This window comes from Lemur catta, chromosome 17, assembly GCF_020740605.2.
Source record: "Lemur catta isolate mLemCat1 chromosome 17, mLemCat1.pri, whole genome shotgun sequence".
Lineage (NCBI taxonomy): Eukaryota > Metazoa > Chordata > Mammalia > Primates > Lemuridae > Lemur > Lemur catta.
In genome coordinates, this window is record NC_059144.1 from 42,509,993 (window position 1) to 42,537,068 (window position 27,076).

Genomic DNA, 27,076 nt, shown 5'->3' on the forward strand with positions numbered 1-27,076 from the left:
CCCTCCCTCTCCTCTCATTTGCTTGCAATCCCAGGAATCCAGGGTGACTTGGATAAGTAGGGTCACCTAGAGAGGACATTTAGCATTTCCAAATGGACATTATTGTTTGGATAACTTTTTATCAAATGTCACTGTCTTTTCCTCCCAAACCTACACTAAGCACTTTGTCTTTTTCTGACACTGCTTTGTAAGAGCGAGAAAGACTTAAAGAGTATGCACACGTTGGGACTGTTAAAAAAACAAAACAGAAACAAAAAACAACCCTTCTACAACCTTCAACTAGACAAAACCTTCATCACACGACAACACAATTCAAGTCATAAGGAAGCTCGCACAGGGACCCATACCCATCTCCCAGCCGAGCCGCCAGTTTCACTGTGTTCACGTGCACTCGCGTATGAACGACCGGGGGTTCAAACAGGCCCGAGTGGGCACCTTTGGGGAACCTCCCTCCTGTCTATTCAGCGTTAGGACTCCGATTACGTGCACAGGCTCGTCCTATCAGAACCGCACGTGTTAGCAATTACTGCAAAATCCACAGGTGGTGGTTAATATAAATGGAACTTGAACTCTGTCCATCAGGGAAGCGCAGGGACCGGCCCCTCCGCCAGCACGCGGCCTACGACGTGAGCTTCGAGTAGCTGGGGGGAGAGAACCGTCTTCGCAGGTACTTGAGGACGTAGAGGGGGAGGCAGCTGACCAGCGTGATGACGGAGACTTTCCACAAGAATGACAGGGTGGCAATGAAGTACACATCTGCAAGCAAACGAGAAGACAGCGGTGAGCAGGCGGGAATGTTCCGGAAGGCATGTGTGGTCCAGAAACAGGCATGACCACTGTCAAAGGGAGAGCCATGTCGCGTAACAAACCCACGGCTTCCTGGCATTGACCCTTCCCTCCCTCGACCTGGAAGGGGAGGGATCGCGGCTCAGGGCGCCGCGCAGCAGCTGCCATCTGGATGTCCTTTCCTCTGTCGTCTGTGGCTTCCCGATACTCAGTGCGATGCTGTTTTCAACTAGGAAAAGAAAACCATGGGGGAAGAACATTCTCAGAGGTGTTTTTGATTTGAAATCTGACAGTTGGATGGCCGGGCACAGTGGCTCACGCCTGTAACCCTAGCACTCTGGGAGGCTGAGGCAGGAGGATCACTTGAGCTCAGGAGTTCAAGAACAGCTTCAGCAAGAATAAGACTCCACCTCTACTAAGAAATAGAAAAAACTCGCCAGGTGTGGTGGCGCATGCCTGTAGTCCCAGCTACTGAGGGGAGGCTGAGGCAGGAGGATCACTTGAGCCCAGGAGTTTGAGGTTGCTGTGAGCTAGGCTGATGCCACGGCACTCTAGCACAGAGACTCTCCAAAAAAAAAAAAAAAAGAAAGAAAGAAATCTGACAGTTGGAGATTCTTTCTAAACCCTGACCACCAGAGAACAGAAAGTGACACTCAAATACAAGTTTCTGCTTCCAGCAACTTCTGCAGTCACAGTCACAGTCACAGAAAGCCAAGGGATGGGTCTGGGCATGGTGCACAGTGGCATGAGAACCCCGTCAGACTCAGGATTGCCCTCGGAGACTCTGACCAAAGGACAGGGCTGCTCCCTTTTCTGTAAGATAGTGAGCCGGGAGTTAGAAGGTCTTTTCGAGAAAGGAGCGACAGCTTGTGGTTTTCAACACAGTGGAGCCAGAGTAAGCCCCTTTCCCACTTCTTGAGCACAGGATGCATAAATGCAGCTGGCACTGATGAAGCACCTACTAAGTGCCAGGCCCAGGGCTCAACCCACCATGCAGTTTTCCTACTCGCCTCTTGCTCAGCGCTGTAGCTGGTCCAAGTCGAAGGCAAGCCAAGCTTCCTGAGGGAAGGGACCACATCTCTAGGATGCCCCCAGGCCCAAGCCCTTGAGCACATAGTAGGTGCTCACAAAACCCTTTCTGAGAGACTGGGGACAAGCGTGAAACTGTTCTAAGATCTCCCTTTTCACAGGGATGTCCCTTTTACCTTTACTGAAACCTTCAGGAGCTTTGGAAGCTGAGAAAGAGTCATGGTCAAAGATGCTTCCACAGTAGGTGGTGTTTCTCAGCCTTTTTCCATTATTATCCCTAAAGAGCTCTTTTGAGACTTTTTTCCCCCTAATCGATCATCTCCATGAAATTTTAATGCCACACATATACTGTACATGTTTATAAAATTACACACACATCTGGCACTTTATACACAAAGGGAGTGAGATTTGTTCACATGCACAAAGGCCAACATTTGCTCACTTGGTGGCGGAGGCCACGTCACTACCACCGAGAATGCCTCCGTGGCAGGGCAACCGCGGGCTGGAGAAGCCTGGCCCTGCAGGCCGCCCACGGGGGTGTGGGTGGGGGCCTAGGGCTGGAAAGTTCCCCCAGAGGTTGTCTATCTGCAGCCGTGAACAGACACGAGCATCTTAGCAGGGAGCAGCCTCAGAGCTGAGCTCCCCTGGCTGACAAAGGAGAAAGCTCACCCTGAGGGTGTTTTGTTTTGTTCTGTTAAAGTAACACAGACAGAAACTGACACGCTTCTGTTGAAAAGGAAAGACGTGCAGGAGGCTTTGCAAAAATAAAGAAGGCTATCGGCTGCCGCCTCGCTGGGCTTTCAAGATGATGACCTCTGGCCCGGAAGTTACGAAGCTCAGACAGGCTTGCATATGCCCTGTGCTTGGGAAAACCAAGATTAGAGTCCCAGGAGACTATCCACAGCCCAACACAGAAAGTGCTGGGTCATCCGGACTGTGCTGACAGTCTATGACGCTGCGCTAGAAAGAGGTTTCTGGACAGGAACTGGAGCCCATGTCAGCAGCACAGCGGTTCCAGCACGGCACAAGGGTAACATCATGGCGGCCCCACAGGGACTCGTGGCTCACAACTGCTCGGTGAGTATGAGCTGAACCGAACCGATTTGGCAACAGCATGAAGCACGTGAGGTCAGCGTGGACAGGGAAAGACCCAGGCGTGTCCGTCTAGAGACACTGGCTGTCGGTGGGCAGCCTGGAGTGCCTGGAGTCACTGCCATGGTCAGAAACATCCGCCCCCACAACCCCATTCCCAGGGGGTGCCTACGCATTCCATCTGTAAGTTATTTCCATGACGTTTTTTAGCTGGGCTTTGTGTGGGTCTCCACTGGCTGGCCCTGTTTCCGTCTCTCTGCAGCTCTGCTCACACCTGGCACACCTGTGCCCACCTACACGTCTGCCGTGTGTCTTCCCCACAAGAAGGGAAACTCCGTGGCCAGCCCATCCACCCCGTCTGCCACTGTCACCCTGGCACATAGCGGGCGCCCCTACATATCTATGGGATGGGCGGTGCCACTGCTGATGACACATGTCCCCTCTCAGTTTGGTGGGACAGGGCGGCAGATTTCACTCTGAGAGCCCTGAGGTCCCCTGGGGGGTACAGCGGGACAAAGCAGCAAGGAAGCGCCACGAGGGCAGGGTCCCAGGGCTCGTGCCTCCACACTGCCACCTTCGTCACAAATTCACTCCTACCAGTTTCACAGACTGGACTTTGGACCACGAGTTCATGGGAACAAAGGGTTTTTGTGGCAAAAAAAAAAAAAAACTTTGAAAAGTCATCAGCTAGGAAGGCCATTGGTGTCTCCTGGGATTTCCCAGGGTGCTGGCCTGTCATTTATCTGGGTAAGACCTCGGCTCGACTTCCCCACAGCTCCGCAGGGCCAGCTCCGCGGCCGGCTCCCTGAAGAAACCCGGTAACTGCCGGCTGAATGAAACGGACTCCCTTTCTGAGCCAGGCAGCTCCGCGTGGCTTAAAAACACTCTGTGCTGAGAGCACGGCCGTATCCTCAACCACACACGCCAACGCGCAGCTGCCACCGTCCTGAGTAAGAAAATGCAGCAGCCGAGTGCGAAGGGCGGCGGGACGAAGCGCCTCCCTCCACGGGGTGGCCAGACCTCGGGGCCCCGCGACCCTGGGGCCTACGGACAGGCCTTGCGCGCTCGGGGCTCTTACCGATGAACTCGTGGAGGAACACCAGGGAGGCGACGTAGCAGGCCAGGCTGAGCAGCTCGGCCACCGTCATGAGCCAGTGCCAGGTCTGGATGGTCAGCGCCACCATCAGCAGCTCGGTGAGGATGAGCGACGTGAAGGAGATGGCCACGATGTGCACGAACTCCGACTCGAACAGCAGCAGCGCCCCGTACATGATGGTGCTCCCTGCAAGGCAGCGCGGCGTCCCCGAGAGTCCTCCCCGCCAGCCCTCCCCGCCAGGGGCCGCCACCTTCAGCCCCTGTCTTAACGTGTCGTTGCTACACGAAAGCTCTCGCCTGCCACGGGAGGCCAATGACCCGGCCACCAGGGAGGCTTTGAACCTACGCTTTTCCTCTTTCCCTCTTTGACCTCAGAGAATAAATAATCTCCAACTGTAGAGAGAAAGGAGGAAAAACGCGAGGTGGGGGGAGAAGGGAGCGAGTTGACGAAGGAAACAGAAATTTAAATGTTATGTAAAATGACAGAAGTAGCCAGTCACAGAAGGACAAATGCCGTGGGACTCCATGGACAAGAGGCAGCGGAAGCAGTGGAGTCCCTGGGGCCGGGGAGCAGGGTGGTGGCTGGCAGGGGCTGGGGGAAGCAGAGTCGTGGTTTGGGGGTGCAGAATTTCTGTCATGTGAGATGAGAACGTTCTGGAGCTCGGCCTCGCGACAGCGCGAACATACCAACCACCGCTGCGCCGGACGACGGTCAGGGTGGTGAGTTTTACGTTATGGTTTTTGGCCACACACACAAATGACAGGGGAAACCAAGAGAGAAGCCAAAAGAACAGAACCGACGCTGTCTCCTGTCCCTCAGAGACACCAGCAGCACGAGCACGTGACTTCGAGGAGGCACCAGGAGACACTAGACATGAAAATTCTTAAGGCGACTGACTGCCTTTTATGAAGGGGGCTGAGGATGGCGGCGGCGGGATGGAGGACCCACGACTGATGACCATGAACTTCCCTGCAGGACGGGCTTCTGTTAACGAGTGCACGTGTTACACTTTGATATACTTCTTAAAAATACCAAATAAAAAATTTTAATGGCAATTTAACCCTCTGTCAACAAATTCAGTGGTCTCTAAACATTTTGATGACATAGCCCATCAGTAAAAATCATTTAGAATAAACTCTATGCAGGATTATTTGTAAATCACACAGGGGTACCTGTCCACATACACAGACATACTAGGACCATTGCACAAGCATATGACGTGCATTACGAATTACATGTAAAAGTGGAAATTCTAAAATGAGTGAGAGAAATACAAACAGAACTTTAGCTATTTTCTTCTGATACTCCAATAGGTCATCTGAGAAGCCACTACGGTCTGTGAGACCCTCTCTGGAGGCCACTGAATGTACGTTTTTCAAAAACCACAGCTTGACCTGACTCTCAGAAAAGGTATCGGAGTATCCCAGAAAGTGAGCGCTTTCTATCATGCAGATGGGAACACTCCGGCAGGCTGAGATTATTGGTTACATTCTTCTCTGACTCTGCTACGCCACTGAGCAGACACATTAAGCTCTGCACACTTCTGACCTGTCCTGTGCTTAACATTTGCAGGGTCTGCCCCAGGATAACTGTCACCCTGCTTACTGCTATTAGAGGCTCCAGGTCATTCTCTGCATGTTGTACAGGCAGGAAAGGGACACGCTTGGGTCAGCACCAGAACACAAGACAAACGGGGGCCCACTTCTGTCCTTACCTTGATAGATGCTAATCAGAACCCATATCAAGAACGTCTTGTAGGACAGCGGTCGTCCCTAAAGGAGAGACGGGGAAAGATGAGAGCGGTTCCCATGGTGACCCATTCACATCACCTTTCCACTAACCAGAGGAGGCGACCTGCCTGTCTTCATCGAAAAAGTGGCTTGAATACACACATCTGAACACAAGAGAGGAATTACGTTTTTTTAAGAGAACTGACATTGGATGGAAATTAATCTGCCCTTTCGTAAAAACGACAAACAAAACTGTACACGTGCACACACACACACACACACACACACACACACACACTCGCCACACACTCTTTTCTGCAAGTGAACACAAGAACGTTTCTAGGAGCAAACACAAGTCACGGCTGCAGAACGGAACTGTCCGGAGCCTTTTTCAAAGTCATGACTTGGTTTGTTTTCAGGTCACAGATGACTGTGCCGTTGCACTGTCTTTACGACAGTGCGTACAGTACTGTCTTGAGAAAAAAAGTAAACTCCCACACCTTCCCCCCAAAAGGAAGGAGGCCGCCAGTTCACGTGTGTTTGGATCAGACGTGGAGGTTTCGTGTGAAACACATTCGACGGGAAAACGTACGGAGGGAGGGAAGGAGAGAGGAGGACAGGAACGAGGGAGGAACGGGGAAGGAGGGAAGGACGGAGGAGCTAGCGGACCTTGAGGAGATCCTTGTAGAGCTCAGGGTACAGCATGGCCACTTCTGACTTCACGTCTTTGTCCAGGACCAGAGAAAATACAGGAAACATGGTGTAAATTGTGGAGTACCTGGGAGAGAAAGCAGCCCTGGGTAAGTCCAGCCAGTGGAATGAGAGCAATTCGCTACGCCAACCTCTAGAGCCCAAGTCCATTCCTTCCTACGGTGACTGTTTATGGAGCGCCTATTATGTGCCAGGGCTGGCTCTAAGCACCAGAGACTCAGGATGAAAAAAGGATAGAGCGTCTGCCCTTGAGAGCTCTAGTACTGAGTCAATAAACAAATTAAGTGAACTCTGCGTGTGTTAGAGGTAAATACTATGGAGAAAAATATAATGGGGAAGAGGGAGTAAGACAGGTGCACGCGTGCATGTGTGCACACGGGTGATGGTACAATTTTAGAGAGGGTGGCCAAAGAACAAGACATATTTTTCTTTCTAGAGATGAGGTCTCATTACGTTGCCCAGGCTGGAGTGTGGTGGGTATTCACAGGTGCGATCACAGCACTCTATAGCCACAAACTCCTGGGCTCAAGCGATCCTCCTGCCTCAGCCTCCCAAGTAGCTGAGACTACAGGTGTGTGCTACCACACCCAGCTGAGACAGGACATTTGAGTAAACACCCTCGAGACGTGAAGGGCAGCTGTGCCAACACTGGGAAGAGGAGCACTGCCGACAGAAGCAGCAGCCAGTGCAAAGGCCCTGAGGTAGGGTGTCGCTGTCATGTCTGCAGAAGACCAGGAGGCCAGTGGGGCTGGGGCTGAGGGTGAGAGAGGAGGAAACGAGGACCCACAGGGAGGACGAGGCCACACCATGGAAGGTGGCATCAAGTGCAGCTCAGGGAACCCCTAACTACATTCTGGCACATCCTTTTACTCTTCCAGGACCCAACAGAGGACAGTCCACTTTTCCAGTTAGCAGCGGGCAGAATTCCAGCATCTACTTTCAGGCTGGACTAAACGGCCGAACACAGTAGATGGAAAGTGGACTTCGCAAGACTCCCGCGAGCCCGGCTGGGCTGCCCGTGCTTCCGTGTCCTCCTAACCTGGCGTGGGCCCAGCAGTGGGCGTCTGCATCTGGGGCATTTGGTAACCACACTCCACCTGCCCAGGTGATTCAAAGATTGAGCACTTTTTGTAAAAAGGTCAAAGGGAACAGTGTGAAGTTCCAGGTCAGGAATGGGGGTGGGTGTGATGGCAGCAAATGCCCAAGTGACGCCCTCTCTGACACGGTGGCACCCGAGGGCAAGCTCTGTTCCACACACATCCCGCCAGGGCGGGCTCTGGCCCTCCTTTCCCTCCACCGGCAGGACTTTCACTGGGCAGCTCCAGCCAGGAGGGCACTTTTCAGATCCTCTCACTCTGCCCGGACCCCAGTGAAGTCACCGAGTCTGTGAACCCTCTGCCTGGCTCTCCTCCAGCAGCTGGTGACCTCGCCCTCCCTGGAGTGGGTATTTTTTTATCACTGGGTACAAACAGCAAAACGCTACGGACCACAAACCCATCAGACTCTTACTTCTTCAGTCTGGGTCAGGGCTGAGCAGCTCGAAACCTCATTGACCCGAGGAGGTTCTAAACCACATTGCTGGGGCTGCCTGTACCGGGGCTGGGAGTCCAAGGGGCCGTGGGGACCCAGGAGCCTCTACACGATGTTTCTTCTCTTTTCTGTGGCATTTTAAGGAGGTTTCATAAAAAATTAATACCTTGCCTGGATTTCCTTACCCAATGATGAGGAATCCTTGATAGAGAGGGACGGAGGCAAAGTAAAACACGGAGGAAAAGACAGCCTGTGCCAAGGAGAAAGGAGGACGTCACCAAAAACCATGACACAAACCCTTGTGTTTATAAAATAAAAACAGCACCTGACGCTTACACAGCACTCACTGCACACCGGCACTGCGGGAAGTTCTTTATGTGGAGTGGCCCATTTAATGCTCACAACGACCCTACGAAGTAGGTACTGTTATCATCATCCCCATTACACAGATGAGGAAGGTGAGGCTCAGAGAGGCTAAGTGGCTTGCCCAAGACCACACAGCTTACAAGCAACAAAGCCAGGACTCACACCCAGGTAATCAAGCTCCAGGGTCCACTCTCAGCCCCTCTGTAAACATGTGTTGGGTTCCATGTGCCGGACCCCAGCACATAAGCACAGTCCATCTCCAGAGCAACCCATGAGACCGAGTCCTACTGTCACCCACATTTTAGAAAAGGGGAAACTGAGCAGGTCAACAGCCCCACAGGACTCAAGCCCGGCGCTGTCCTCAAAGCTCCTACTCCTAAACGGCTCAGAGTCCCTGCTCTCCGGCACACGAGTTGGCACGCGTGTGAAAATTGACATGGAAAAGAGCCTCCGAACTCTCTACACCAGTTTCCATGGAGGCTGGGATGGCAGAGAAGGCTTCGCTTCTTACAATACACATCTCAGTATTTTCAGAAATTTTTAAAAAGAGAACATGACAAATTACTTTTGCAGTTAGACAAGGGCAATGAAGATGTTTACAAACCCTCACAGAAACGTCTGCTTCCTGATCCGGAAGATGTGAGCTACGGGCAGCCAAGAACGGCTGGGAGATGGAATGGGGATGGGTGCTCTCAGCGCCTTCTCGGGATGTCTGCAGGCAGGAGTGGTCTCCGGGCTCATTCCCATCAGTATGAAACCAAAGGAAGGCCAGGAGCAGTGTTGCCTGAAGGCTTTTAGAAAACTACACACTGAGAGAAAGGCCATGCCACCCTAGTAATTACAAACGGCGTCTAACCAGAGCCGTCTCCTGTGAAGAACACGTGCTCGCTTGGCCCAGAGCTCAGGACACAGGTGCCACTGAGCACCGTGGCCACGGGGAGCCCCAGGTCATGCTTTCAGAATCACAGTGCCAGGAAGGCCACCTTTCAAATGACTTCTCACCCAGGCTGGGCCACTGCACAGGAAGGATGTTCGTAAAAATGTCAAGGATCTAGTGTTTATTTTGCAGTTGACATCAAGAGCCCCTTCCTCTAACAGGGCCATGCAGACCATAAAGCCTTCATCTTGACAAGGGCATTTTGGGGAAAATGCAAACACTGTGTCCACGTCTCTTGGAGACCAACGTCCAGGAGCAACAATTCTAACTGGGACTTGCTCCCAGGCAGCCACTTTCAGCACAGTGGACAGGGGTCAAAGGCATTTTCTGCAGCACAAAGAACAGTGTCCCATCCTGGAATTTTTTTTTTTTTTTCCTGCATCGATGCTAATGGTAATATCCAGTCATTGCAGAAGTCAGTTCATCCTGGTCAGCTTTTGTATGTGTGCCCAGAGATGGGCTGATTAATCTCCCAATGATTAAAACCACTGCATTATCCAGTTCAATCGATGAGTTAACATAAATTAAAAATACAGATGTGGTCTGGTGAACCACACCAGCTGTTTGGGTTTAGATCGCTTTGATGAAAATCACTTTAAGGCTCCTCCACTCACAAATGCAATAGATATTTAAAACATAAGATCACCCCCTAAAAGCCTGGATGAGCCCAGTGGAAGGTGAATTCTCATGTACGTAAACCAGCACCACCCGACCCATTCTGCCTTGTGTATGATTCAACACCTTTCCTACAAATTAAAATATTACCTGATGTTTATATATTATCCTATTTCCCTTCTATTAATAACAGCAAGGATGCCTTTGCACTGAAGCCTTAAATAATTCTGTTTTTCAATGTGCCCCTGTCTGAGGACAAGGAGGACCTTGTCCCCATCCTACAGGTGGAAAGACTGAGGCCTACAGCAATGAAGTGACTTGCTCAAGGTCTCGTGGGTACTCTTTTTAGTGGTATGGTCAGCAAGAGGTATCGTCAGTAGACTCAGGTATGGTACCAGCATCTATACTGCTCCTATGTTCTCTCCACTTCACTGGGAGCATTTTCACCTCAATGCCAGAAGGAAAATCAGTGGCTTCTTAACACCTAAAATGTTGTCTTTCCCTCTTTTGGCCTCATTCCTGGTACACACCTAATTGCTACAGCCTGATGGCAGATTTTGAAGGTGTTAGTGGGAGAGAAAGTGGGAAAATATACACTCTAGAATCCTTTTGTGTAAAAGCAAGGTGGGAGCAAGATGTTAACCCCAGGGGTATTAGCAATCATGACAACTAAGCTCAACTCCCCACCAGGCTCCGCTGGGACACAGAACCATGATGCCGAGACAACCTCTGTGCCATGTGTCACGCTGACCCCCTGCAAGTAGGGGTGGCCTCAGTACCTCTGTATTGAGTGTACCAAGGAGGAGACTTTGATCATAAGCACGATTTTGGGGTCCACCTGCCTGAGCAGACTAAATCCCTGTGGGACACTGCACCAACTCCTCACCTTACTGAGCCTCAGCCTCCCCATCTGTAAAATGGGCTTAGGGTGTTGCGAAGACTATATGAGACACTGCACTGTGAACACTCAGCCTGATGCCCAGGGTATAGGACACACTCGAGAAAAGTGAGTTATGCTTCTTTTGCGATTGCTTTCTGCTGGTTCGTGCCTCTGCACGCAAAACATCAGGGCTGCAGTCAGCATTCGGCATTTAACTCTGCACCTTTCACTCCAGCAAACCAATGATAACAACTCACCCCCAATTATAACAGCTTGTCATTTCCACTCCCCCCGCCCCATGCCAAGCACTGGACGGCACCACTGCTGACGCTCACACCCACGCCACACGCAGGACTGGCCAGCACTGCTTAACAGAGGACTAATCCAGAGCACCAAGAGATTCAGGGACTTGCCCAAAGTCTGTCAGCTGGAAGGTGGCCAGGCAGGGGACGTAAACTGGCCTGGTGGTGTAACAGCTCCAGAGCATACTCTAATTCCCTGGCTTTTCCCATGGGAACCACATGGCCACACGCACCTGAGCAAAGGGGCCAGCTGCCCACCCACCTGCATGGTGTGGCCACATGCCCCTGTGCAGAGGTGCCGGCTGCCCACCCACCTGCATGGTGCTGATACACAGGCTCCTGTGAATCACGAACTGGCTGAGGGCAGCTGACCGCTTGTAGCTGTTCCGGCCGTGCACCATGAGTAACCGGCCAAGATGCTTAAACTGAGTGATGGAGAAGTCTGCAGCCAGGGAAGCCTGTTTTCCTTCCTAAAATCCAATGAAATTGGGCACAGTCAGAAGCACAAGAGGTCAAGACAAACACATTTTTTTTTAATTGAAAAAGCAAGACATGGTAAGGAGATCTTTGAAGAACTTCAATAAAGAGATTCTTTGGTTACAAGCTATACTCAGTTGGTGGTCCAAGTCTAAATCTGATTTAAAAGAGGAATTTATTTAAATAAAAAAACGCTCTGGATCACAGACAGTTATAATTTGGAGGTCGAGGGGATCTAATATTAACCCTTAGGGGTTCAGTTCACCCCACAAATGACAAAGAATCATTCAAAGATAGGTGTTTTCATAACATTCGGTTCCCTTATGAGTTAAACATGAAGTGAAAAACCTGATGCTGCTAACGGTATGAGACAGGATATTCCTGAACACACAGCTCTGCACACTTACAGAGGTGGAAATAACTTACAGTGCAGTCGGATAATGGAGTCTCCCATTGTAAAAGGTAGGGAACGGCCAACAATAACGGAACAGTCAGATGGTGGCAATTCCGGATGTGCTACTCACACCAAAACCAGACTCTGAACCAAATCAATCCAACCAGCAGACACTGTAGGACACACTATAGCTGTCCTGAGTCCCTTAAAAATATCATTGTTACAAAAAACAAAACACCCCTCCATCAAAAAAAAAAAAAAAAGATGGAGAAAAGCATTCTACATTAAAGAAGATTAAAGAGACAGAAAGACATGCTAATAAATTTAATTTATGATACTTATTGGTTCCTGGAGTTTTTTTTTTTTTTTTTTTTTTAAGCTTTGAAGATACATTGAGAACAATTGGGGAAATGTGACTACAAACAGTACACTGTATCATTATATCAATGTTACATTTGGGGGGGTGACAATGTTATTTTGCTCACATAGGAGAATGTCCTTGTTCTTGAGGGATTCACACTAAAGTATTTAGGGGTAACATATTAGTATGTGCAATTTATACTCAACTGATTCAGAGAGAGAGAGAAAGAACGTGGCAAATGATAACCACTGGCAAATCGAAGTAAAGGGTAGATGGATGTTCATTGCTCTGTTTCAACTTTTCTGAAGGGATGATATTTTTCAAAATAAAAAGGTACAGAGAGGGGAAGAAGTGAGGGTTCTGCATGCTCTGATGTAGAAAGAAATCACAGATCCAGCAGATTTAAGCAAACTGCCTAATGAAATGCACAGTATATTTTTAATTTAAAATTATACATGAAAATAATACATACACGTGTAAGCTATATGTCCATATGACACATATAAACATATGCATAACCAATAACATACACACGGCAAAAGTTTTAGAGGAAAAACCAATGCCACTAGTTTGAAGCAGCTATCTAAAAGCAAGGATACACTTTATTTCTAAATTGTTTTAATTTTTTGTAGGGAGCACTTACTACTTTACACTTCAAAAAACAAAGGCATCAGAATATAATCTTTTAATAGAAGAGGAAATGTTTTAGTTCTACATCGGAACTGAGAAAGAATTCTATTAAACTCAAGTGTGCTTCTTAAAATCTACATCCAGGGAACCTATACAGATTTCCGACAAAGTCAAGAATCATTTAACTCTGCAACTTCAAAGAATTGCCATGTGGCTGAGAACCAGAGAATCAGACAGGGTAGGAAAGGAAAAAAAGGCCTACAGATTAGCCAAATTCATGAAGATATGCAACAAAACGCTGAGGAGGGCATTTCTAGTCTTCCCTCGGGGCTTTGGTATTCTTGTTTTACACACAGTTCTAACAAACACAGTGACCAATCTTCCTGCCGGTAGTCATTTAGAGCTCACAAAGGATAGAGTAAATTATAAGAGGTAAGCAAACAATGGACAAGGAGGGAAAGACAGAAAAATTATTTCATAGCACAAAAACTCTTTCTTTCCTTTCTTTTCTTTCTTTCTTTATTGTTTTTAGCTATGGGGTCTCGCTCTTGCTCAGGCTGGTCTTGAACTTCTGAGCTCAAGCAATCCTCCTGCCTCAGCCTCCCAGAGTGCTAGGATTACAGGCTTCAGCCACCGTGCCTGGCCTACAAAAACTTTTAAAAATTATAGCCAATGAGGGCTTTTAGCGAGAGGCAAACCATGCCCCATTCTTCTACAGCCCCCAAGAGATCTGCACATAGCATGATAACCAAAGCTTTTACTTATGATGCTGATGACCACGGAAAAGTTGAAGTACTTTCATGGTACCCTAAGAATATAAAAAAACTTTTTTTTTTTTTTAAATTTAGGTTTTGGCAAGCAAAGTCAGCAATTATCTGTCTACAAGATATATCGATATAAATCTCTGACTTCCAGGTAATTGTGATACACAGTTCCTTGCGTTTTACAGTTCTTATCTGGAATCTCCAAAAGCATGAGAACTGTGTCTTGGAGGGAAAAGAACAGAAGTGAAGACACTCCAGCTACTGGCTCCAAGCAGAGGGAAACGTGCTCACCTTTCCTTCCACCCCCACTCCGCAGTCAGACTCCTGGATCATGCTGACATCATTGCCACCGTCACCTGTGGGCCACACAGACCAGAGAGAAAAGACGACCCCCATGTCTCACGCTTACCTTAAACAATAAAACATGTTTGCCTCTCACGGAGTGCCTGGTATAAACGCCTTGCCCGCCCTGCTCCAGGAATCTCTCCAACCACCCACGCCATCGGGATCCTAGTTTACAGGCGCCATTTTGCTGAGCATCAGAGTGACCAGGTCACCCATCAATGGTCCTGGCACTGAGCAGGGGCAGTGGGCTGCATCCACGTGGACATCTGCAACCACCACCCGCCCTCCCCGAGGCAGCCGTGCTGTGCAACATCCCCGTCAGCAACAGCTAGCACCGCTCACATTGAACACTGACTATGCACTGCGGCAAGCGCTTTTGAAATGTGACCCTCTTTCATCCTCGTAAGCACCATTTGAGGAAACCACAGTTATTATCCCATCCTACTGATGAGCAAACCGAGGCTCAGACGGGTGAAGGAAGCTGTGGCACCCAGCTGGTAAAACCCAGCAGAAGGATTTGAACCCAGACCCAACTCCTCAGCATGTGGTCGCCGCCCTTCTGGAATGCTGTGTTCCTGTGTCACTAGCAAACGAGGAGAGGCCCTGGGATACGCTCATCCAGTCGCTCTCTAAGGGAAATATTAAAAATAATAACAAAAAGAGAGCCAAAGTCTGTGGGGAGGGAAAAAATCATGACCTGAGCAAAGTCTGGGGAACCGGAAGAACACAGCAGCAGAGTCCGTTTATCCTTCCAGAAGGTAACGCCGGTGCACCAGGAGGCCAGGGCCAGGGCCATAGTCCGGGTCTGGGCCCGGGCAGCGCCTACCTACTGCACAGGTGAGCTTCCCGGTGCGCTCCTGCAGCAGGCGCACAATCTGGGCCTTCTGGGTGGGGGCGCAGCGGCAGCAGACCACGGCCGGGCACTGGCAGGCCAGCTCCATGAACTCGTACTCGTAGAACTTGAGGCAGACCTGGAGGGTGTGGAGGGAGGGGTCAGCCAAGGTCACCTCCTAGCCCGCAGCTAGGCAGGAAGAGGCCCAGGCTCTTGGGAGGACCCTGCTCTCTGGGGGTCCTCGAGCTCACCTCCAGGGAGTCTCCAGAGATGACCAGGGCACAGTCGTGCTTCCTGCGGAAAGCGTTCAGCTCGAGGTGGGCCTCTCCGCGGTTGGTCACCTGGCAGGGAACGGAGAGATGGAGAAAGCATTGCTCTCTGGACATGAAAGAACAACAAACAGCGGCTTCCCGGAGCCAGTGAAGGCGATGGCCACCACGGCCAAGGGCCCTTCCCCGTCCCCCACCCCCAGACCCAAACGAAACCCTGGTGGTTACTATTCTCCAGGAATCGGGAGAGCCTGTGTACCAACCGTCTCCCTCCATGTCCCCAGGACTAACGGTGACCGCACTTTCACTGAGTGCCAGGCACGGTGCTGGGAGTGTTTCATGGATTGTCCTCACCTATTCCTCACAGGGGCTCTAAGAGGTGCGTGATGACAACAGCTCTATTTTACACTTAAGGAAACTGAAGGGTGGCGAGATTTGTTAGCCTGCCTGAAGTGACCCAGCTAGTACACTGCAGAGCCAGTGCTCAAAGCCAGGCACCTCAGGATGACACAACTGCTCAACTCTGTTGTAGCTCAGAAACCGCCGTACACAACACGTAAACCGCGGGCACGTCTACATTCAAACAAAACACGTTATTTACAAAATCAGGTGGCTATTGCACGGCCCATAGTTTGCAACCCCTGAGTTCTAGAACATATGGTCAATTCTCGTTATTCGTGCATGGTAGCTATGTTCTATGAAGTTGCTGCAAATACTGAATTAGCAAACACTGAACCACTGCCTGTAGGGGAAATACAGGGTTAGGTTACTGGAAGCCTCTGGTCACAGCATTTTCACCAATACATAACCTTGTTTTATTTGTGTTCCTGTTTAAAGACACCTTGATTCGTCAATGTTGAAGTCATGGCTAACACCACTATGACTCCTGCCTGAAGGAAGCGCATCTAACACACGTGTGTTCTCCTCGGCTTAGGAACACTAGACAGCACTTCAGCGCTGTGCTGGGGGCCATTGACAACAGCAAACTGCCAGCAAAAAGCACAAAAATGTGAAAAATCTGATACTTAAATGCACTAGAAAGAGGACACTTGTGTCCAGGACGAGCGCAGAGACAGAGGGTGCAGCACTGCCTTGATCAGCCTCAGCTGGGGACGTGCGTGGCAGGCGACCCGCATTTCTCGTCACTGTATGTATGTCTGCGAGTGGCCCTGAAAGTGCTGTGTTGATTTCAGGGTCACAGGTAAGTTTCAGTGAGCAGGCAAATTCACAAAGAATCTGTGAACAATGACTATCAACTGTATCTGCCTGTGCACAACACCGCTGTTCCAAAATCACTGGATTTCTTGAAGCTTCTATGCGCTATGGACCAAAGGTGGGGTGAGGGAGAACCCTGAAATATCTGGAGTCCCTCCAGTGGTCTGATATAGTGGCTCTGATTTCAGATAGTGGGACTGCTACATCCTGCCCCAAAGGGGACCTAGCACCCCTCACGTCCCTCATGTAGTAAAGCACAGGACGGTCCCTGCTGGGAGCAGCTCCTGATGTGTCACTGTTATTGTCCATGGCTGCTACAAGGGCAGGCAGTTTCTCATCTGCCATCCAATTCTCCCCCATCAAAGGGCTCCCCCGTGTTCCTAAATGTGTCCCTACAGAGGACAGGCAGCCCAGTGTCTGTGGTCTGAAATTTCTTTCTTATCCAAGGACTTGGCCTTTGGGGGTTCGGCGAAGTCCCAGGAACCATATGCACAATTTCACATGTTCGAGCTGATGTGCCTCTTTCCGAGGGTAGTGTCTAACTCTCATCAGCTTTGCGAAGGGGCCCACGAACCCCCAAAAGGTCAAGAGTCCAGCATCAGCACAGGGCTGGAACGCGGCGCTCCCAACCACTGCTGCAGGAATTCCTCAGCCGCACCTGGGTCGCTGGGTAATGCCGCCCAAACCCACCGTGGCCTGGGCTGCTCCCCCGCCCACGTGCTGCCCCTTCCCTCTTCAGGGGTCCACTCAAGGTTACGGGACAAACCGAGGCATCACCCCCACGTGGCCCTGACACAGAGAACACTCTACCAGCCGGAAAATGTGGATGTCCTGGTTTCTGGTCACCAGATGTGCATTCTTCGCTGTGCATGTCGCTGTCTCCAGCTTGTCCCCCGTCAGCATCCAAACCTGAAATTACGGCACAACAGAGGTCCTGTTTGTTAGTTTTTGAGGCCGCCTGTCGTCTGCGTCAGCCGAGTTTCCAAGAACACTGAGCTGAACTTGATATGTTCCCTTTACCTCCTTGAGACTCATGGTGTCCCCAACACACCACAGGAAATGTTCTGGCTCAAGGGCTTCAGGGCCCTGACCAACCACTGCTGGTGGCTGCAAAAGCTGCCGGGACGCTTTTGGAACGAGCTTCCCTCCACGTGCGGCAGGAGGCTCGTGAAGTTCGGCCCTTCGGACCTCATCCTCCTCCTTCTGGGGGTTTTTCTTAAAGAAATGAAGACTTTAAAAGAAGGGAAGGGCTGTGTGGATGAGAGGTCTCCGCTGTGTCCCACAGGAAACACTGACTGATGACACTGCAGACTTTCTATGTGGCCGGACGCCTGTGACAGACTCTCCCGGGGTTTAACTCTGCCTCTAAAACACGACAGTAACTGGACCAGGTTCCTCTAGGTCTTGTATCTGCTCACTCCGCATTTCACTGCCGTGGGCTCAGAGAGGGTAGGTGACTTGCCCCAAAGCCACACAGCGACCTCTTGTCCTAACCAGGCCAGAGTCCAGGTCTCCAAAGTCTACATGGAAGGTGCTTCCTGCTCTGTTTTACCTCATTAACCCTTTTGTTCTCTTTGCTCCCAGCAGGGAGAAGTCTTGGGGTTACTGGACGAAGGAAACCTGGACAGTAGGGGGCAGTGGGGGGACACAGGAAAGAAAACAATGGCAAATGTTCCCAAGGCACCGGGCACCCGGTGAGCTGCGTTTTACCTTCACGGTAACTTTCTGAGACCGGGAAACAGAAGCACTGAAAGGCTGAGTCACTCGCCAAGGGTCGCGGAGGGCGGGACGGGGACCCAGGCAGACAGAGGGTCAGAAGGGGACACCGGGCACGGCTGGGGGCTATGTCTCCCGCCTGTCCCTCTGGGGTTGACCCTCAGTATCCCATCCGGCCTGAAAACAGTATTCTTTTAAGCGATCCTAGTTTAGTACGTTTTCAGGGTTTGATGTAAAAGAACAGACAGTGGGGAGGGCGCTGGAGGCTCAAGTTCTAGAACACCATGGAGAGAACCATCAGGTGCGCCCTGTGGCTAATGTCCTCGCTGGGAAGCTGCAGCCGCAGCGGCGACTCTGGGTTTCTGCACCTGGAAAAGGTGCTGAGGGGGAAAGTTCCCCATGAAAGATCACACCGCAGACCTCACCCCCCGCTCCTGCGCATCCAAAAGGGGACACCAGAAAGAGAGGTGGGGGCTGCACTATGCGAATAAATCTTGTCTTTGGAATAGAACAGTCTCGAGGAGGAGGGAACCCCCAGGATGAAGCCGTAAGCAGAAAAGGGAATCTCAAAACCCCGGGAGGAGAAGTCTCAGACATGCCGGTGTGCGGTTGTAAACACCACAGCGCGGCAGGAACGGGCCTCCGGCCACCAGACTTTCAAAGATGGGATCTTGCTGGTAATTTCCTTGGGATGAACTAAACCTGTGGGCCAGAGGTGAGTGGGAGAATGTGGTTCACAAGGAAACACGGACACACGTGTGTGAGTGGCCAGCGGGCCTGAATGTAGCCTGGCGCCTCACCCGTCCTCCGCACGTGGTCCTCCCCCGAGGGCAGGCCCCAGGTCACAGCAGAACACACGTGTCCGCGGGAGCCCCGGCAGAGGGTCTGCTAGGACCCCACACGGGCTCGCTGAGTACCGGGGTCCCAGATGCCCCCGACTGGCCTCTCCAGATGGAACTACTGAACATACTTTCTGGGCCCCAAACAGAAGAGCATAAAATGTAAACACGACAGTTGCGGGTGCCGATGGTCACTCTGCCGGATGGTAAGTCAGTCGGTCACTCAGCCATACCGACAGGCCAGCTTGCTGGCTGCGCACACTGGACACTGCTCAGCACCGAGTGACAGGGAGCCTGGCGTGATTGGGGGAGGCCCCCACACAGTGAAAGCAAATGCCAGCACATTGTCTTCCAAAGCCAGGGCTGGAGGGGCAGGAGCCACGGCCGCAGCCCATCGTAGGGTGGGCACTCCCGGCTTCCTCTCTTACCCGCTCCACGCTCTCCCCCCACTCATCTCTCCACTCTGCCGAGGGGTAACTACTCTCGGGCTGGGGGGCCCTCCCATGCGGCAGCCAGGTCCCAGGCGGGCGCCCTACCTTGATGCCGGCGTTCCTCAGGGTCTCCAGGGTAGGCCGCACGTCCGCCTGCAGCTGGTCCTCCACGCCCGTCAGGCACAGCAGCTCCAGCTCCATCTCCAGGCTCTCGATCACCGTGGCCACTTTGAGGGAGCGGTCGTGCACGCTCAGCTTGGCCTGGACGTAGCGCGCCTGGGACACATCAGCAGACGCGGTCACCGCTTAGGGTGGGAGAGGCCAGGCTGACCCACCAGTGCCGAGAGCGGAACGGTCGTGCCTGATCCCACCGCAGGCGGGTGGGCTGGGACCCCACCGGGAGGAACAGGCTGCTCCCAAGTCATGAGTGCTGACAGAGTGGGACAGACCTGAGTCGCACCCTGTGCTCTCTGCTTTGACACTTTGAGCAAGTCACTTAACTTCTCTGAGCCTCATTTGCTTCCGATCACAAAATGGCAATGACAGCGCCAACCTCACTGGGATGTCTCAAGGACTAGCAGAACCCAGGATCTGCAGACAGGCAAGGCACCTCCCACACACGACACGCACTCTCTAACCCAAACTCCAGATCACCCGGTTTCCTAAAGACAAAGTCCCACTCCCGAAGACCACAGACCCAACCCTCTGTTTATTCCCTCCTTATATCATGTTAGCAAGAACCTGGAAGAAAACCTAAACCCCCCGAATGAACTTATTCGAAACATATGCTTTTAAAATTAAAGTCAGGTAGCACTTAGCAGGGGTAGAACTCTTGTTAAATAAAGGTTTACAAAGGACACACACACATAAAAGAGTCAGACCTACAGGGTTTCTCCGGGGGCAGCAGGGTGAGGGCCCAGGAAGCCGTCCCCGGGCCCTGCCGTCCCCGGGCCCTGCCGTCCCCTGGCCTTGCCCCACCCCCCTGCACTCGGCTTTCCGCCAAGCACCGTGGACATGGAGTGAACAGGGCAAGGAACCTCCCCTCAGGGAACACAATCTGTGGGACAAGATGACATGAACAGTCAACGATCTAGTTCAACTCTGGCAGTTTTACAGCTGAAAGAAATTAGGGCTCCAAAAGAGTGATTTATGCCCATTTTCCTGAAGTGTACCTTGTGCCAAGGACTAGCCTAAGCTTTGGGGATATAGGAGTAAACAGACTCATAAAGTCCCTGCCCTCAAAAAGATTTGATCCCAGAAAAAAGATGGATAAGATGAATGTTAAAAAAATAAATAAGGTCATTAAAGAGGATCATAAGCACAATGAGGGAAGTTGAAAGGGGTGACGGATGGAGAGTGACAGGTGGGCTGCCTGGAGGCCTTCTCGAGGGAGGCAGCGTTTGAGCTGAGGGAGTGGGCCCCGGAGCCCTGTGGGGGAAGAGTTCCAGGCAGAGAGAACAGCAAGCACAAAGACCCTGCAACAGCAGCGACCCCAGCATGCTCAGAAATGACATCAGGACAGCTCGACAGGATGAACGGGGGGACTGGGGAGGTGGGCAGGGCTGCAGACACAACGGAGAGGTCCCCAAACAACTTACTTCAAAGTCCTGATACTGCTCCTCTGCTAGAGACTTCTTTGCCACCACGAGCACCCGCAGCCCTTCTCGGGCCATGTTGCCACACTGCAAAGCAGACGGGGGCCGGTGAGAGCTGTGTGCCCGGGCTCGGCTCCAGGGACCCTGACCCTCCCCGGGGAGGGCCTGCACGCTGATGCGGACGTCCCCCTCCCAAGGGGACAGGGGAAATGGCAAATCAGAAAACCGCTGCCCCCTAAGGCGATCTTCCCTGAAGTGAACCTTTCGTAGGGGACGTTGCAGAGGGGCAGCCATGGGCACAGCGTATGTGCTGGAATTTAAGTCAACGTTCACACGAAAATCTGGACTGCTGATCGGTGGAAAAATTGAACACCAGACAAAACCAGGTGCACTTTCCCAGATAACCACAATCGATGATGGCTGAGGAGTGGCTGCCACTGTGTGTTCCCAGGAAACGTAGTTGTCTAACATGCCAAGTGCAACAGTCAGAAAAACACATCCAGGCCTATTTCATGCATCCCCGTTAACTGCCCGGCTCCTGCAGGCATTTGGGTGCACATCGCCTGAACAGGAAATCACTAAACATCTGTGTCTCTTAAGTGCACTTTGCACACTGTCTAGCATGGGAAGGGGCCCTGGAGCAGAAGGAGGGTGTTCGTCCATTAGTAAAGTGTGAATTCCCTGCCTGGAGCTGGGAGATGGGACACAAATGGCCCAAGACACCTGAGCGCTCCATCCCTCCTGCTGCTGGACAACTGTCCACGTCACAAACGGGTTGGCAGCCTCGGACGTGGCCCCAGAGGATCCCCACCTTCTGGAACTGGCACCCTTGTATAATCACCCCCCTACTTGAGTGTGTGCTGGACCTAGTGACTCGTCCCTAACACACACAACGAGGCTAAAGTGAGGGGACATTATGTCTGAGATCAGGTTACCAAAGACAGTGACTCTGTCTTGTGTGTCCTCTCCTGCTCCCTCACCGGCTCACTTTGATGAAGCCAGTCACCCGCTTACCTCTTCCTCCAGCCAGTCGTTGTACTGCACGATGCCAGCCATGACAACGTCCGCTCCCTTCATGTAGAACGTAATCTCTCCAGTTGATTCATCCTAGAGACAGAGGCCAAGGGCATGAACAACTGAAAGGAACACCCTCCTGCTGCTGCAATGCCTGCTTCCCGTGACAGTGTACAAAGTGCACTTAACAGACACTAATGTTCTTTCACTTGGCCGAAGATGAAAAGTGAGAGGGGCCTCGCTTTGGGGCAAAGGCTGCAGAAAGCAGAAGAAAACTCAAAACATTTGGAAAATTATTAAATGATGCAAGCAGGATCAAAAGCACTTAAGCCTTTTGTTCTGAAGGTTATTACTGCTCTAACTGGCATGGACTCCCACGTCAGAAGGTGATTTCAGATTTATACATAGGACTGCCAGTACCACCAAATTTGTCCACCGAAAAGAGCAGGCAAGGTCGTGACCTAGACCAGCGTTTCTCACCCTTGGCACCATGAACATTTGGGGCCAGGTGATTCTTTCCTGTGTGGGGCCTCCCTGGCGTTGAGTGACATCCCCAGCCTCGACACGCTAGATGCCAGTAATACCCCCATGGTGACAACCAAAACGTCTCCAGACATTAGCAAATGTCTCCTGGGGGCAAATCATCTCAGTCGAGAACCAGTGATCTAGATAGTTCCAGACGCCTATGTCTATCTGCGGACGTACCTAGAGCTCAAGCTGCCCGGAGTTTTAGTTCACCCTGACTCGGTTTTCTGGGAAGTGGGTAACACCACTGCACGGCACCAGCTCCCAGCTGTGTGCAGCTGGACAAGCGACTTCTTTTCCCTAAACCTCAGTCTCCTCAGCTGCGAAACAGGAACTCTTACCGCATAGATTGCTGTGGCTGAAACAGACAACTCACAGGTAGGAGCAGGTAGCCTGGGCCAGGTACACAGAGCGTGCCCCTCGGTGGTGTCATTTCTTTGGGACGAGAGTAACTTCTCCAGCCCCTCGCTCGTATTGTACGGGGAGAACGAGGTTGGCCCGGGATTCTCAGTGGCAGCAATTCTGCCCCCAGAGAACACCAGGAGTGCCTGGAGACACTTTTGGTTGTCACACTCAGGGTGTGTGGTGCCGGCATCCAGCGCCCTGCCATGCACAGGACAGCCAAGAACCCCCCAGTGCCACGCAGCCACAGTGCCGAGACTAAGAAATCCGGCTCTGAGGACAGAGGGTGGGACGGCTGCCTCACTCCATCCTCTCCTCCTGTTTTGAGTCCCTGGGAGGGGGAGGCAGCAGAGACGGGCAAGGAGACTGGGCCCGGCCATCAACCCTGCGCCTAAATTTTGCCACCACGGGAAGCCCAGAATAAATGCCTTTAACTTCTTCACTAAATATGAAATAAATATCCAAAGCCAAATTAGTGGTCTGGTTTCCTCTTTTAAAATAACTTTCAAATGCCCTCCAATGGTTGACAATCTTCTAGAGCCACACGATGACTCATAAAGCATCCCCGGCCAAGACGCGGCGTCCCGAGTGTTAAAGGCGTACAACCAACTGCACGTTTATCTCAGACGGGCCGCTGCTCCGGCCGCTGGTGACTCAGGCCAGAGACAGCCGTGGGGTCTGAACATGAAAGCACCAGGGTTTTTTTCCCTTTCGCCTTCACCCAAATGGTGCTTAACGACATGGCCGTAGGAAATCACGCCCCCAACCCAGCTTCCTTTCCTCTGGAAGGGGCTCAGGCAAGTTTAGAAGTTGTGTCCAATATAAATACTGTATCAACTATCTCCTCCCATGAGTCATTTCCTCCCACCGAGTTCATCACAAGTTTAGTTCGTTCCCATATTATGGCAAGATTACGCCATAAATTTACAGAGATCGGCTGGCTGTGTGGCATTGTTTCGGGGCCTCATCTTTTCCCACTGTGGTCTGTGTCTGGCACCTGCTCAAAGGCCTCCTTTAGTACGACGACGATGACGATGACGACGACGAAACAGTGGTATGATCTATACCAACAACCCCGCTTCCATGTTCCACATGGGAAGGGGGAAAAGGCATTGGAACATCTTGTACACGACAGAAACAAAACAGAGACACAACCTTCCTTCAGAAAGACAAGCACACAAGACCCAAAGAGACTGGCTTCTATAACCTTGCCCGGGAGACAGAGACTCATGCAGAGAAATGACCTCGCTATGTGGCTGCAGGAAGATGTTGCCAAGCACACACGCTTAAACGGCTTAATCAAACAGACAGGAGAGCTGAACTGTCAACTGTCAGCAGTCGATAAACCAACCAGAGAGAAGTTTTTAAAACTTCCTCACATCGGGTAATTGGACAGTCATTTGCATGTAGCACGTGGGTTATAGGAACATATCCAAACAGGGTTTCTCAGCCTCGGCGCAAGGAACAGGCGGGGCCAGGTCATTCTTTGCCGGGGAGTTTGTCCTGTGCATTGTAGGATGCTGAGCACCAGAGGCCAGCAGCGCCCCCCACCTGGGGTGGTGACATGTTCAAATGCCTCCAGGATGAAAAACGCCACATCGGAGGAGAACGGTGAGATTGTGCAAAGTGGGGAACTGGTCCAAAAGCCCTGGACACTCATTTCTACCCACCCAAACCAAAGATAAAGAGAGGTCGGAAAATGAAAAAAAAATTAGCAAAATAACATGTATTTAATTAAAGGCAGCCTTGCAAAGATGGATGCTCACAGTGTTATTTTTATTAAGCCAAAAATGAGAAACAGCCTAAGCAACCAAAAAAAAGAACAGTTAATGAAATAGGGGTACATTCTTTCAACAAAACAAAACACCATACACACATTAAAAATCATTAAAATCACACTTTCATGATAGGAGAGAATCCTTATCACATACATACAGTCCCATGACGGGGGGAGTTTAGAAAGCCTCATACGATGCCAATTTTATGAAAATGTGTGTGGATATTTACACTCTATATGCTTAGAAAAAAGACTGAAAGGAAATCCCTGGAAAGGTGAGAGCCTTTGGCTGGTGAAAATGGAAGTGAATAGTTTTAATCTCCTTTTCCGTACATATTTATTTGTTCTAAATGCTTTCACTATAAATGTTGATTTTTTTTTTTTATAACCTGGGAAGGCGGGCATGCTATGTTAAAATGAAAACAGACTTGCTCATCTGACAATATCCCACACTTCTAGGCACAGAGTCCCTTTTCTCGCCCTGGGAAGACCTACGGGTCACCTCTCCTAAAACACGCCATGTGTCTGGGAATGAGAGTCCTTTACGACTAAACGAACGGTGGTGTGTACCACTCACTTATTCTAGAATGGCCGATACCGGGGACTCTTCCTTCATGATTCAACCCTCCAATGACCTCAGCAGAGCCCAAGGCCCTACAACTTAAAAAAACAAAGGCTGGAACAAAATTAAAGTAATTCCATAAGAGATAATGACTCTCATTCCCCAGGAAACACCCACCCACAGGATTTATGCTGCTGCTTCCAGACCACGATGTTCTTGACATCAGATGTGTACCCGAGATAGGGGTGAGCAGCCACGGGTCCGGCAGGTGAGGGCCAGCGGGAAGAGCACAGCTGCGGGAGAAAACGCTCCCTCCCCACCGAGCGTTGCCAAGGAACACGTCCTACAGGGTCTGAAAGTACCTACGGCATCTGGACATAAAATCCCTTAACGTGGACTGTTCCAAAGCACGTTCGTGGGTGTGTCGCTGGGTTATCTGCACGGCAGCTGTGCTGGTGAACAGCCTTTAAGACGCTCACGACGGTTCTCACCTCCCAGTACTTACGGAGAGGCCCACGCGGCCGTGAACCGCGAGCAGCCTCTGGCCAACAGGCAGGAAAGAGCGAAGGCCCTCAGTCCAACAGCCCACCGGGAGCTGAACTCTGCCAACACCGATGCCGTCTGGACGCGGACTCGGCCTCAGCAGCACCTTGGACGGCAGCAGCTCTGGCCAATCCCTGAGCCAGAAGACCCAGCCAAGCTGCCCCCAGATTCCCGGCCCACAGAGACTGGCAGATAATATTTAACACATACACAGCAAAACCTCCTTATTGAGACCCCGGTGGATGCCTGAGACCACAAAAAGCACTGAATCCTATATATACCATATGGTTTTTCCTTATACATACATATCTATGATCAAGCTTCATTTATAAATTAGGCCCAGTAAGAGATTAACAACAAAAACTAATAAAATAGAGCAATTATAACAATATACCGTAATAAAAGCAGAATAAGGGTTACTTGAACACAAGCACTGTGATACCACGACAGCCGATCGGATAAACCAGACAGCTGCTAAGTGACTAACAGGCAGCAGTGTAGACAGCGTGGGGACAGCGGGAAGAGTCACATCCCGGGCAGACAAAGCAGGACAACACGAGACCTCATCATACTACTCAGGATGGCACGCAATTTGAAACTTATGAATTGTTTATTTCTGGAATTAATATTTAATATTTTTAATTACTTAAATATTTTTGTCCATTTAATTTTTTTTTGAACCGCAGCTAACCACAGGTAACTGAAACCGTGGAACACGAAACTGCGGATGAGGAGGGGTCTGTACTGTTGTTTGAAGTCATTAAATGTGGGGTCATCTGTTACACAGCAATCCATAATTAACATACTACCCGAGCACTGTCACAGCTGCCCTGTGAGCTTCCCAACTCCCTCTCGTCACGCCCCAACACTCAGGCCCTGCGGAAAAGAGCCTGAACCTGGGAGCCAGACAGCCGGGGGCAAACCCCAGCCCACCGTCCTCCAGCTGTGTGAACCTGTGTCTCCAGATGTAAATAAAAGACGACTCACCCGCACGATGATGCCCATGCGCTTGCTCTCGTAGGTGAAGGGGAAGATCTGCAGGATGGTGAAGTTCAGGATCTGGTCGCCAGGGGTCCTCAGCTGCATGGAGGACTGGTCTCGGCCCACCAGGGTTAAGCCCACGCTTTCGGTCCACTGCACCAGGGCCACCTAAACAGAACACAGGATCGCAGGTCAGACACACAGCCCAGGGCCCCGCTCCACAGGGCGTGCACCGGAGCACAAGGCGGAAGGGGGCACAGAGATAGGTGCTGTGCAGCAGTCCCTGTCCCTGGGGACAGCGAGGGCTCCTGCATTCAAAGCTGCCCCTCT

General features: G+C 51.2%; 1 protein-coding gene across 1 annotated transcript in view; it reads right to left on the minus strand.

Annotated features, from left to right (window-relative positions):
• Positions 1-274: 274 nt before the first annotated feature.
• Positions 275-27,076, minus strand: part of ATP9A (ATPase phospholipid transporting 9A (putative)) — a 107,699-nt gene continuing 80,897 nt past the window's right edge. The window contains exons 15-28 of the mRNA XM_045528077.1: positions 26,753-26,914; positions 21,957-22,049; positions 20,946-21,029; positions 19,453-19,623; positions 17,172-17,270; positions 15,129-15,218; positions 14,872-15,016; positions 13,992-14,056; positions 11,389-11,544; positions 8,160-8,224; positions 6,403-6,511; positions 5,718-5,775; positions 3,986-4,189; positions 275-756 (exon numbers count right to left, since the gene is read on the minus strand). Of these exons, the coding sequence (XP_045384033.1) occupies positions 620-756; positions 3,986-4,189; positions 5,718-5,775; positions 6,403-6,511; positions 8,160-8,224; positions 11,389-11,544; positions 13,992-14,056; positions 14,872-15,016; positions 15,129-15,218; positions 17,172-17,270; positions 19,453-19,623; positions 20,946-21,029; positions 21,957-22,049; positions 26,753-26,914 (1,638 nt within the window). The 3' untranslated portion in view covers positions 275-619. The remainder of the gene's footprint in view (positions 757-3,985; positions 4,190-5,717; positions 5,776-6,402; positions 6,512-8,159; positions 8,225-11,388; positions 11,545-13,991; positions 14,057-14,871; positions 15,017-15,128; positions 15,219-17,171; positions 17,271-19,452; positions 19,624-20,945; positions 21,030-21,956; positions 22,050-26,752; positions 26,915-27,076) is intronic.